The sequence below is a fragment of the Panthera leo genome, chromosome A2, assembly GCF_018350215.1.
Source record: "Panthera leo isolate Ple1 chromosome A2, P.leo_Ple1_pat1.1, whole genome shotgun sequence".
NCBI classification, from domain to species: domain Eukaryota; kingdom Metazoa; phylum Chordata; class Mammalia; order Carnivora; family Felidae; genus Panthera; species Panthera leo.
The window spans coordinates 149,510,070-149,524,026 of record NC_056680.1 but is presented as its reverse complement, the minus strand read 5'-3'; the positions used below and the strand labels follow the sequence as shown (position 1 = coordinate 149,524,026).

At 37.4% G+C, this 13,957-nt stretch overlaps 1 protein-coding gene across 7 annotated transcripts in view; it reads left to right on the top strand.

Annotated features, from left to right (window-relative positions):
* Positions 1–13,957, top strand: part of CNOT4 (CCR4-NOT transcription complex subunit 4) — a 146,527-nt gene that overhangs the window by 66,045 nt on the left and 66,525 nt on the right. For all 7 annotated transcript variants that reach the window (XM_042925679.1, XM_042925669.1, XM_042925661.1 and 4 more), the window contains exon 3: positions 10,801–10,998. In XM_042925679.1, coding sequence (XP_042781613.1) covers positions 10,801–10,998 — 198 coding nt within the window. The remainder of the gene's footprint in view (positions 1–10,800; positions 10,999–13,957) is intronic.

Sequence of the window (13,957 nt, the reverse complement as noted above, 5' to 3'; positions counted from 1 at the left end):
GAAAATAGCATGAAAGAAAAGTTCAGCAGCATAAAAAAGATACACTGTTTTCTAATCTGTTAAGAGAAGCTACAGAAACAGTGAAATAAGAATGAATGGGAAGAAATACAGAACCACTAGAAGAAAATTTCGCATGAAAAGCAGTTGTCCTTAGAAGGGCTGTGTGAGTCTGAGACAAGATGACTGAAAAATGTTAACATCTATTTATATAATTGTGAAATTTTAGAATATCTAGAAGACAAAGTTCTAAAAGCTTATGGGAGAAAAATACATAGACTACAGAATAAAACTGATACCATTGTTTCTGTTTTACAGAGAATTTTTTTTCCCGAAGTTTTGAGGGTGAATAACTTTGAAGAATTGTCAATTTCATTCATATGTAAAAGCATAATAAATCGTTTTTCCAGGGGCACCTTGGTGGCGCTTGATTTCTGCTCAGGTCATGATCTCACAATTTGTAAGATCAAACCCCACACCAGGCTCTCTCTCTCACTTGGGATTTTCTCTCTCTCTCTCTCTCTCTCTCTCTCTCTCTCACTGCCCCTCCCCACTCGCTCTCTAAAAATAAATAAACTTAAAAAAAACAAAACAAAACATTTTCCAGACATACAAAGATTCATAAAGTTTGATATTCACTATACAGGACAAGTAGAAGAAATGGTGACTAAGGTTTGGACTAAAGCAAACCTGTTAAGTAAAGGATGGCCATTGAGATGAAGAAGACTGTAGGAATAGGTTTTTTGAGAAGATCAGAAATTCAATTTTAGACATGTTAAGTTTGAGGTTTCTATTAGAAATCTAAGTGGAGATATTGGATAGATTGGTGAATATTCAAGTGCGGTTCTGTTATAGAAATATAAATTTGAGAGTTAGCATATGAATGTTATTTACAAAATAATACTGGCTGAGATCACGAGAAAGGATCAATAGAAAAGATGAGAGATTGTCTAAGGGTGCGAATTCTCATAAAGAATTTTGAGACAGGGAATGCAAGCTGGTGCAGCCACTCTGGAAAACAGTATGGAGGTTCCTCAAAAAACTAAAAATAGAACTACCCTATGACTCAGCAATTACACTACTGGGCATTTATCTACGGGATACAGGTGTGCTGTTTCAAAGGGACACATGCACCCCAATGTTTATAGCAGCGCTATCGACAAGAGCCAAAGTATGGAAAGAGCCCAGATGTCCATCGACGGATGAATGGATAAAGAAGATGTGGTGTATATATACAATGGAGTATTACTCGGCAATCAAAAAGAATGAAATCTTGCCATTTGCAACTACGTGGATGGAACTGGAGGGTATTATGCTAAGTGAAATTAGAGAAAGACAAAAATCATATGACTTCACTCATATGAGGATTTTAAGAGACAAAACAGATGAGCATAAGGGAAGGGAAACAAAAATAATACAAAAACAGGGAGAGGGACAAAACAGAAGAGACTCATAAATATGGAGAACAAACTGAGGATTACTGGAGGGGTTGCGGGAGGGAGGATGGGCTAAATGGGGAAGGGGCACTAAAGAATCCACTCCCGAAATCATTGTTGCACTATATGCTAACTAACTTGGATGTAAATTTAAAAAACCAAAAGTAAAAAAAAAAATTGTGAGACAACCTCCTTTTGGGTTTCCAAGTTACAATCTTTAGCTGGGGTGGTTATTGTTAAGTCAGACCCGGAAGAAGTTTTTCGGTTTCTTGTTGACTTAACGTAACCTCAACTGCTGGGACTTCTGCTTGGTCTCCTGACTACTGGACCTGGCTTCTGCTTGTCTCCTGGCCGGAGCGGGTCATGGACAGCAGACGGTGCAGACCACGGGGTCTTGGAGTCTGAGACCCGGCTTAGCCTTGCCAGAGAGTGTGCTGAGCACACGTGCCACCTGTGGTTACGAAGCAGCCCATCTCAGGGACCAGCAAGTCTAGATGTCGCCAGAGACTAGCCTCAGCGGTTGTGTTAACGCAGAGGAGCACAGTGTTGCCAAGGCTTGTAGAAGGCCAGGAAGCCGCCATTTACACATAGCCCAACTCTGCTGGGAAAGTGGCCGGTAGAGGCCACCCTGTGAAATGGCAAATTGAGATGATTTAAATAAACTTGGAAGTGCAGGTGAGGAGTTCGTTGAAGGAAGCCCTGGTTTGGACTCACAAATGAATCCTGCTTGTTTGCATAAAGGTCCACTTTCCTTTAATACTTTTGAGAAGCAGAGAGGTGGGTAGGTTTTAAAAACTAGGAGAGTTTAATGTTTCTGTTCGGTCCTAGTTGTTGAGCCTAATGGGTTCAGAAGGACCTTAGTATTTCCCTAAACAAAGTCACAGGCTACCTGGTCATTCCTTAGACTGCCTTTGTATGTTCTTTTAGTGCAGCATTTCAGAGAAAAATACCTGGGAACACAGGTACTGATGCAGCATCATACAACACTGACTCACAGTGGAAACCATAAAGGCCAAGGAGATGAGAACTTTGTCAAAGTTATTATTTTCATTTCAGAAATAATAGGAGATACTGCATCCGTGAAATAAGAACAAGATAGATAGTCTGAAAAAATTCAGTGAAGGATAAACATTGTTACTGATAATTAAAATATAGCAGAAATAAGGAGAGAGTTGGAAGGTGAAATTGAGCAGATCTCTTAAAAAACAGTGCAAAAAGACAAAGGAGATAGAGTATTTGAGAGAAGAGATAGCTTTATTTGAGGATCTATCCAGGAGGTTAAATATCAAATAAGTTAGTGTTCTAGAAATAGACCACAGTTACACAGAAGGAAAGTTATCTTCAAAAATATGATTGAAGAATATTCCCAGGACCAAAGGACATATTTTCAGATTAAAAAGGCCTATCAAGTGTCAGGCACAAACTTTTTTTTATTTTTAAATAACAGAAAACTGAAAACAAAGAAGTCTGCAAGCTCCCAAAGAGGAAAAAAGTAGGTTACACATGACCATCCAGAATCAGAATCATTTCAGAATTCTCAAAAGCAAGTCTTGAAGCTAGAAGATACTTCTGAAGGAAATTTATTTTCACCCTAGAACTCCATATCTGTCTGTTAATTGTGAAGGTACATGAAAAGACATTCTCAGACCTGAAAGATCTCAAATTTTTTTTTTTACCCTCCGTGCATTCTCTCTCAGGAATCTACTGCACAATATGCCTCACCAACATGAAGAATTGAAGAGAGTATGTGTGATAAAGCAGAGGTAATCAAACACAAGAGGGACTACAATGGGATTCCTGAGATGATAGGAGAGACGGCAGCTGTGCCTCATATAAGGACAGCCAACTCAAAATGTGGCAGATCAGAAATTTGCAAGGGGCGGAGGTTTACAAAAAGATAAAAATGAGAGGACACTTGGTGTTTTAAAAGAGAAATGTGTTGTGAGGCCATTGCAACGTTTGGAGGACATTTGGTGGTTGAATTACTAATGAACATATACAGATCTAATCAGAGCAAACAAAAGTTGTGCAGGAAAAGAAAAGTAATGGTATTCTACATGGCTCAGATATGTTGTAGAGATTCAGATATTCCCCCCACTACTGATACATTGTTACAGCAGCATTTGTAGAAAGGACTATTCCTTCACTGTTGAATATCTTTGAACTCTTTCTTAAAAATGAGTTGCTCATAAATGTGTAAGTTTATTTCTAGAATACATTCCACATCCACCCACAGACTTATTTTTTTAATGTTTTTTAAAAATGTTTTTATTTATTTTTGAGACAGAGAGAAATAGAATATGAGCAGGGGAGGGTCAGAGAGAGAGAGAGAGAGAGAGCGAGACACAGAATCTGAAGCAGGCACCAGGCTCTGAGCTGTCAGCACAGAGCCCGATGCGGGGCTTGAACTCATGGACTGTGAGATCATGACCTGAGCTGAATTTAGACGTTTAACTGACTGAGCCACCCAGGCACCCCCACAGACTTATTTTTTATAGAATTTATTTTGGGCATCTAAGACCTTAGCATTTTCACATAAGCTTTTTATTTAGTATGCAATTTTATCCAAAAAACCTACTGGGATTTTGATTGAGCTTGAATTGAATAAATCAGTCAATTTGAGGAAGAATGACATCTTAAAAATGTTGACTCATCTAGTTCATCAGTAAGGTTTATCTTTGTATTTCTGTAGGTTTTAAACATTTATAAAACGATGTTCTGTAGTTTTCAGCATATGGAGTAGTATATAGCATGTTTTGTTATATTTACCTGTAACTATTTTATGTTTGTTGAGATTTGGCATGTGGTATTTTAAAAATTTGATTTTCCAGTTCATATGTAGAACAATTGATTTTGTTAAATAGATGCCTTAAGACTTCCAGTATAACATTGGAATAAAGTGGTAAGAATAGAAGGTATCTTTGTTCCCAGTCTTAGTGGGAAGGAGTTGAGTATTTCACAATTAAGTATGTTATTGCCTGTGAGTTTTTTGTAGATGGCTTTTATCAAGTTGAGGATGTTTTCCTTGCTTTCTGAGTTTTTATTATGAGTGGGTGTTGCATTTTGTCAAATGCCTTTTATGCTTCTTTTGAGATTATCATGTGTTTTCTCCTTCATTCTGTTGAAATGGTACTTTAGGTTGATTGATTTTTGCATCAGCCTTCCCTTCCAAGGATACACTTCATTTGATAATGATATACTACTGTTTTTGTTTTTAATTTGCTTATGTTTTCAGAAAGGTTTTCATGTCTATGTCATGAGAGGTATTTATATGTGATTTTATTTATATTGTTTTTAGATTTGGTATCACAGTAATACAGGTTTCATAAAACGAGTTAGGAAATGTTTCCTCATCCTCTATATTCTGAAAAAATTTACACGTGGTTGGTATTACTTCTGTTTTATTTCCTCTCCAAATTCATTATTGACCTGGACTCTATCAGAGTATCTTTATTGGAGAGCCGCCAATGGAAACTAGCTGTCACAGGATTCCTCTATGCAGATTTCTGTAATTCTTTTTGGACCATTTCCCTCTTTGTGATATTTTGCCCCATAAATTTCAGTTGCCTCAGCCTCTTCAGGTTTTGATCACTGTCACCTCTGCTCAGTGTGATTGTTGGCCCAGCCAGGGGTCTACTAAGTGCCAGAAGAGCAGAAAGCTGGGACAGACACTCAACGTGTTCATCTGTGTTACTTCTTTTCTCTCAGAGGACACAGATTTGCTGTTCAGTACCTGTTTTTTGATGTCTGAAAACAGTTATTTCATGTATTTTGTCTCATTTTCTAGTTGATTATGCTGGTAGGCCTGGTCTGTTACTATCTCCTGTGTCATGGCTGAAGGTAGAAGTATATAAATAACATTTGAACTTTATAATAATGTAATTGTGAGTATTGACCTAACCCAAATGAGGGTGGAAGGCTAGAAAGCAGAATTGATGGTGCCTGGGTGGCTCAGCCGGTTGGGCATCTGACTTCGGCTCAGGTCATGATCTTGCCATTCCCGAGTTCAAGCCCCACATTGGGCTCTGTGCTGACAGCTCAGAGCCTGGAGCCTGTTTCGGATTCTGTGTCTCCCTCTCTCTCTGCCCCTCACTCACACTCTGTCTCTCAAAAATAAATAAACATTTAACAAAGTTAAAAAAAATACTTTGTTAAAGAAGAAAGTAGAGTTGGAATGTATGGTTAGGCTGGGTGAAAGAAAGCTTTCAATTTGTGTAATATGATAATATCTAGAACTGAAAAGATCAAGTAGCACTCATACAAGCATCTTATTTAATGCCGTGATAGTAAATGACAAAATAATCATCTAAGAGTCTAACAGGATTATTTCTAAGGAGAAGCAAGAAAATGAGAGGAAGGAAGGAAGAAAAGGTTCGGGAAGGAAGAAAATGAGAGATTACTTTTTTCCCCAGTAAACCTTGTAGAACTGTTTAGGAACAGAAAAATATCAGTGAAACTAGGGAAATCATAGGAAAGAAAGTGCAATAGTACTGGTCTTAGTCGTAATCAAAATCAAGATCAAACACATTTTAAAAAGAAAAAGAAGAAATTATTTTTACTGCTATAAGGTCCCTAAAGTCATGGAATTTTATTTACTTAACAGTAGATCATGGAAGTATATTGAGCTGATATAAATATCAGGAGAAACTATATCCACATTCATAAAGGAGAGACTTCTAACTTCTATATTTTAGAATTTGATAGATGAAGTAGACCAAATAAAGGGAAATGGAAAATATTGAATGACACAATTAGCAAGCATATGTGTGTTTGTACATGCATCCAACTTTGTGCAAATTAGCACAAAACTTTATTTATTTAAAGTTTATTTTGAGAGAGAGAGCGGGCAAGTGGGAGAGGAGCAGGGAGTGGGGGTAGGAGGACAGAGGATGTGAAGCAGGCTCTGTGTTCAGAGCAGACAGCCTGATGCTGAGCTCAAACTCACAGACCGTGAGATCGTGACCTGAGCCAAAGGCAGACACTTAACCAACTGAGCTACCCAGGCACCACCCCTATTTTATTTTAATTTATTTATTTGTAAGTACTAATTTACTTTCTCTACACCCAACATGGGGCTCAAACTCATGACTCCGGGATCAAGAGGCACATACTTCAACTGAGCCAACCAGGCACTCCAAATTAGTATAAAACTTTAAAATACAAGTGTAGTGAACACAAAAATTGACTCTTAGGCCACACTGGAAATATTAACCAGTTCCAAAAAGAAGAACTCCGTTGTGTATTTCTTTTTATTTATCCTGCTTGGGGTTTATAGGGCTTCTTAAATCTGTACCTTTGTGAGTTTCATTAGTTCTGGGGGAAAAAAAAAATCAGTTATCATCTCTTCAGATATTGTCTTTATTCTCTTTCTTCTTCTGGGACTCTGATTAAATATTTTTCAGATTTTTTTTACTACCTTCCATGTCTCTTAATTTCCTTTCTGGTTTTTTGTTCGTTTGGTTTTTTTTTTTCTTTCCTTAATGCATTAATGGATGATTTCTTCTGATCTTTCATATTGTGTTTGAATTGTTTTTGGTCATCTTTGGCTAAATATGTCTATTGAATTCTAAAATTTTGCCTTTCTAGAAGTAATGTTTGTTCTTTTTTCATGCTTGATATATGTTAAATAGATTTTTATACCCTGCACATACTTTCAAGTTTATCATATATTTATTTAAACAGATAAGCATTATTTTTAAATCTGTATCCAGTAATTCCACTAAAGTCTGTGAGGAATGTTTCTACTGGTTGTTTTTCACGTTGTTTTCTTTATGTGCTTGATTATCTATGCCTGCCTGCTTCCTGGTTGTTGTCATTGAATTATTTGTAGGGTTCTCCAGGGTCCAAGGTAGATTTGCCCTCCTCTAGAGAGATTTTGATTTGGCTTCTGCTGGATACTGTGAACATTGCCATTAGGGATGCCTCAAGCATAATGGTCTTTGGTGGGGCCAAGTATAAAGACCTTAAGTCTCCAGGATGCAAATCTTCCCTAAGATTGGTTTCAACAACTTCTCCTTCAACAACTGATTTTCTTCTATCTCCCTTTTGTTTTGTTTTGTTTTGTTTTGTTTTGTTTTGTTTTGTTTTGTTTTGTTTTTTTATCTTGTTCTGACTTCTCTGTAGTTTATTCTTATCCTGAAACTAACAGGCCTGGGTCTCAGCTTAACATGGAGATGATCTCCCCAATGAGTTTTCATCTTGGTCTGGCCCTGGGCTTTGAATGCTGTCCCTCTTTCCCCATTTGTTGTTACAAAGACTTTACACTTACCTCTCTGGATTTTGACCTTTATACAGAAATTGGCTTGGGACTTCTCACTGCAGATCATCTATCATTTTTAAGATATCGGTTAAAAAATAAAGCTTTATATGGTAGTTTACATCATTTCTAGCAGGAGGAAAAGTTAAAGCTGTAAATACATTTATTGGAAAACAGAACAAAAATGAGTGAGCTTATTGCAGGTTAAGAAACCAAAAGAGAGTATTAAACATTGTGATAGTGGAAGCGCAGGGATTCAGCAGAATTTGGTAAAATAGAAAAAAGTAATATTTCAATAAAAGTTAGAGCTGGTTCTCTGAAAGACCAATAAAATAATCAAATTCTTGGCAGGTCAGATCAGAAAATAAAGAGAAGAGACATAAAGATACATTAGAAATAGAAGTGGGACCATAACTACACAGATGAAAGAAAATAAGTGATATATTAGTGATTAGATTATATTATATTAGAAAATAAGTGATTTATATTATAAACCACCTTAATAGTTTGGCAGTTTATCATCAAATTAACACTATTAAAAATGTTTTACACATTAAAACTGCTTTTCCATAGGTGACATACTTCACACTCCTTTGGTCCATAACATATAATAATATATTTAAAGAAAGCTCCCCTGCTTATAATTTTTCATCTGGTGCTATATTTCTAGAAAATTAAGTTTAGTGTATGTGTTTCAGTCAAAAAGTAGACCGGATGTGTTTTTCTTTATGATCATTTTCAGTACTATCGTTGCTCGCTTTGTAGGTCACACTCTCTGCAGTTATTCAGATTATGCGTCTCTGTCTCATTGTGAGTCCGCCTCTCTTCCTCCACTCTTCGTACCAGCTTGTTAAGTTTCCCGTCCCTGGGTTTGCTGAGGAGGTATTTACGGTGGTGTGTGTGTGGTGGAGCAGCGCTCACGGGATGCATGCTTCTCCTACTTTTTGTGAAACCTCTAGAAAAGTTAAGACTTTTTAAAAAGGAAAATTAGCATTGCTCACTTTTCAGTTTTAGAGAGTAGCTTGGTGTTCATTTGGCAAATATTTATTGAGCTCCTAAAATGTGCACTACTGGCTTTATGTTTCATCCTAGAGACAGACTTCGGGTCATGGATTACCAAGTCAGCTGTTTTATTTGCCTCCCACTCGCAAGGAAGTTAGAGTATGTCACATAGGACCAATTAGCTGGAAGATGCAGATTTTTAAATGTGGGAATCAAATGGTATGGGTGCTTAGATCCTGCAGGACCACTGAGAATGTCTGAAGATTGAAGAACAGGGTTTTTGGAGACCTTATGATATTACCAGTAGAAGCCGAGGAACGTAAAGAAAAGTCTCACTTTCTCAATTGCCTTTAGCATTAATCTGAGTGTGTTCACAAATTTGAGGGGTTTTATTTGTTTTTGTGTTTTACTTACATAGGGAAAGATGAAAAGTACCTTTATGTTAAAAGCATAGCAGGGTTTCAAGCTTTCGGATACTCTCTCCACTGTACCTTGTTCCTACTTTTTTCCCGGAGGTCATCATTTCTGTTAGCCCCCACTCCTGTATTCTGATAGGCACAATTTTCTATTTCTGGGATCTCTGGGTATCCACATTTAGATATGATTGTATTTAATGTGTCCTGTCTTCCATTTATTAACTATTTTTTATTAGTAGTAATAATAACCGATTTATTGAATGCTTATGTATAGGACACAGTCTTAATCACTTTAATGTATTTCCTTTTGTAACTCTTACAGAAACCCTCTTAATAAAGTCCTGTGATTCCTATTTTACAGAAAGGATGACTGAGGCAGGCAGGTCACATAAATTAGCCAAGGTCTCTCAGATGGTAAAGAGGAGCCCAGATTCAAAGCCAGGCAGTGTGAGTCCACAGCTCTTATTCAGACGACCGTTAGCTTTGGCATTAACAGTAGCAATGAAAACAATATTATAATGACAAAAAAGGAAAAAATTACAACGTTGGAATTGCTAGTATTTATTGAGGGATTACTATGTGCCAGTCATGATAATAATTGCTTTATTTTTTTGTGAAATTTTTTTCATGTTTATTTATTTTTAGGCAGAGAGACGGAGCACAAACAGGGAGTGACAGCAAGAGGGAGACACAGAATCTGAAGCAGGCTCCAGACTGAGCTGTCAGTGCAGAGCCTGACGCGGGGTTCAAACTCACGAGCTCAGAGATTGTGACCTGAGCTAAGTCAGACGCTTAACTGACTGAGTCACCCAGGCACCCCAATAATTGTTTTATTTTATCTTTACCCCCACCTTCAAGATTATTTTCAGCTTGTGAGGATACTGAGACATAGAATTTAATTGACTTGCTTAAGTCCACATGGCTAATAAGTGTTGAAACTAAAAGTCAAACTCCTGAACCAGAGAACCTATAGATTGTTGTTTATTTGCCCGTTTATCTTCCTCTAAGAATGAATTGAAGAATAAGCACTTCGTTAATCTTCTAACACATAGTAGGTTTTCATTAAGTGCTTATTGAAAATAGTATATAAAGCCATGTTTACATGAGGTAACTTCTACTCTTTGCCTCTTCCACAGCACCTTAGATGTTTGATTTTTCCTGTCAACTCTGCTGGACACTATACGGAATACCACCGTTGTATTTTTTTAAATTATAGAACCTTTGTAATTCTGGAGTATTTTAAGTTTAGTGCTAAAAATAGTCTGTGCTAAGCTCTAAAAAGATAAATATTTTTAAAAAACTTGTATAATTTTAAATTTATTAAATAAATAATACTTGAAGCAATTGAAAGATTGAGGGGGGCCCCTGCATGGCTCAGTCCGTTAAGCATCCTATTCTTGATCTCGGCTGAGGTCATGATCTCACATCTTATGAGTCCAACCCCCACATCTGACAGCGAAGAGCCTGCTTGGGATTCTGTCTCTCCCTCTCTCTGTCCCTTCCCTGTTTGCACTTTCTTTCTCTCTCTCGCTCTCTCAAAATAAATAAATAAACTTAAAAAAAAAAAAAGATTGAGAAAAAGGGAGATGTAACAAATAACCACATACCCATCATCCAGAATTTGATCATTGTTTATGTATATACCTTATGTCTTTCCATATTTAATACTAACTTCTTTGTTTTGTGCTTAAAGCCATATCCAGAAGACCCAGCAGTTTATAAACCACTCTCCCAGGAAGAATTGCAGAGGATAAAGAATGAGAAAAAACAGAAACAGAATGAGAGAAAACAGAAAATATCAGAAAATCGCAAACATTTGGCTAGTGTACGTGTTGTACAAAAAAACCTCGTCTTTGTTGTAGGTCTGTCTCAGCGCCTAGCAGACCCTGAGGTAAGCCCTCTTGTGTTTTCTTTCTCAACTTGACATTTTTTTTCTTTTTTGCTTATCTTATTTGGAAATAACAGCTGACCTTGCCTATTTCCAGGATTTCCCTGAAATTATTAAAACTTAGGAGAGAATGGGAAATGATTTTTTTAATTCTCTCTAAGCAACCGATGGCCAGTTGTGATCTTAGGCAAGTGTCTTTATCTTTCTTGGCCTCCTTTTCTTTAGTTGTAAAACGAGGTGGTTGACCTAAATCTCTAAAATCTCCTTTAGTGCTAATAATCTATGAAAGTTGGATAATTGTTTTATATTGCCATATGGCTAGCATGTGACATGACTACTCTGTTTCTTTCCTCTTTTCTGTAGCTGTGTAAGGATCGTCCTGGGCATGCAGCTACGTGAACCCACTAGAGAGCTGTATTTTTTTAATCCTGCCCAAGTAGTGATTCTTGCTTATAGAAGAGTTAGAGAACTACTGCTACGCTGTACCATCATTCTTTATTCATTCATTTCAAGCCAAGTTTGGGGAAAGAGGGAGAATTTGATGAAGGAAAATAATGGACCGGGTTCTGTGGTGTTTGTTTGGAGGCAGAGCAGACCTTATTATCCCCTCTGTTTATTACCTCTTTTTTCTCCTTTCACCACCAGTGCTGTAAGAGTAACATTGAGCTCATAACTTTCCCTGAGACCCTTGGATGTATATCTGCTAAGTTTTCATTTCTGATGTGTTAGGAGGTGCTGACTAGATTGATGGGAGGGCAGATAGAAGCTGATTGACAGCCAGAGTGTTCACTTGAGTAGGAGAGAGTTGGATTTGGGGGCTCTGCCAAAGGTACCCCTCAAGAAGAATTTGGAGTAATATTCCTCATGGTACCCATTAAGAGGGAAGGTTATAGTGAATATGCTTAGGGAGGTGGGAATCTTCACACTTGGCTAAGTGGGCTAATGGCCCAAGAAGAATGAAATTTAACGAGTGTAAACATTAAGTTTACTGTGTAATTGAGGTTGTGAAGGGCTTCGAGATCAGTAGAAGAGAAAGTCAGAGAGACCTTACCAAGAAGGCTTTTCTCATTGGCAATAAACATAGAGGCAACTCCAGAATTACTTGGACCTAAGTCCAGGGATGCTGGCATTAGTGGGTTGCATGAGTCCTTCAGGAGACCAGGTTCTTTGCAAAGCCAATGGGGTTGGTCTAGAATTCCACACGAAAGGACTTTTCAGCAATGGCTCTTAAGGATGAGAGCTCATTTCAGGTCTGTGACTCAACCTCAACAGCCAGTTCTTTCTTTTTTCTTTTTAATTCCTCAGGCAGGCAGAACCCCACTTCACTTGTGACCATTTTCTTGAACACCACTACAACTTTGCACCAGTCCTTCTGTCTTCATCTTTCAACTCTTGTCTTTTTTCTAACTAGAAAAAAGGGCCCTTCTTGCCTCTGAAAGTTTTTTACTTTATCTGTCTCTGTTTACTCCTACTGATCTTACTGATTAGAGTCTACTTGTGCTTTCTGAAACTGGTATTCCAGTAAATGAATGGAACTTTTATTTTGATTTGACAGATCTTGGATATGCATGTACTTGACTGTGTTAATACATCCTGGGTCCTGTCACCTATAGTACTGGAGGCACATAGGGAGCAATGCCTGAAAGCTGGCTAAAATTAAGCCATAGTCTCAGTCTGCTGTTTGGATTATAGGTTTTCTGCCTCCTCTTTGTATTCTGTGATTTGTTTCTATTTACTTACAGAGATTTCTTATTTCCACTTCAAAACATAACTCCAGTAATGTTAATCTGAAGAACTGTTACACAGAAAGAAATTAATCTAGGTGGTGACTAGTGAGAGAGGACACCTTATCATGAATCTAAATGTGCCTTAAAAAAAAAAAACACTGTACTGGTTTTATACTTTTGAAATCAGTGTTCTTGGTGAGAAGACCCTGAATTTTTTTAAACATTGGTTTCTCTCATTTATTTCACTTGAAACCCTAGGAAGATCAGAGACCACTGTTTTATTTACTCAATCCTACCATTTCTAAACAATAATATCTTAACACATCCTCTTAATTTGTGTGTATAATCTTTTCCGTTTGGAAAACTTAAAGTCAGCTTTGTTAGAAAACTTGAAGTTTCAAATTGCTAGTGGTAACTTTCAGGTTAAAGGAGCTCCCTATTATTTTTGGATGATGAACAATTTGGTGTGTGACTGAATTTTTTTTTTAATTTAATTTTTTTTAAATGTTTATTTATTTCTGAGAGAGAGAGACAGCACAAGTAAGGAAGGGGCAGAGAGAGAGAGGGACACACAGACTCCGAAGCAGGCTCCAGGCTCTGAGCTGTCAGCACAGAGCCTGACACGGGGCTTAAACTCACAAACCGCAAGATCATGACCTGAGCCAAAGTTGCATGCTTAACCAACTGAGCCACCCAGGCACCCTGTATTTGACTGGATTCTGATTAACAGGAGAGTTTAGGAAAAATTCAAGATTATTTTGAAAATAATTTTTTGCCTCAAAAAACTTAATACCATGATTGATTATCAAATGTATTCACTTATTGATAAATAGGAAAAAAAACTATTTTAGAAGTTATGGTATATAGTTAGAGGTAGTGATTAGAGGTAATTATCTTCTAAATCCTAAAATTTTGGATTTGCTGGAACCTAATTCATTCATTTTCTAAATTAACTTCTGAATTTTTACCCTGTTTTAGATACTTTGATGTTGTAGATAAAGTAGTTCAGCAAGCCAGACACAGTCTCTACTCTTTTTTTTTTTTTTCTTAACATTTATTTATTTTTTGAGAGACAGAGAGACAGAGCATGAGCAGGGGAGGGGCAGAGAGAGGGAGGGAGTCACAGAATCCGAAGCAGGCTCCAGGCTCTGAGCTGTCAGCACAGAGCCCGATATGGGGCTTGAACTCACAAGCCGTGAGATCATGACCTGAGCTGAAGTCAGATGCTCAACCAA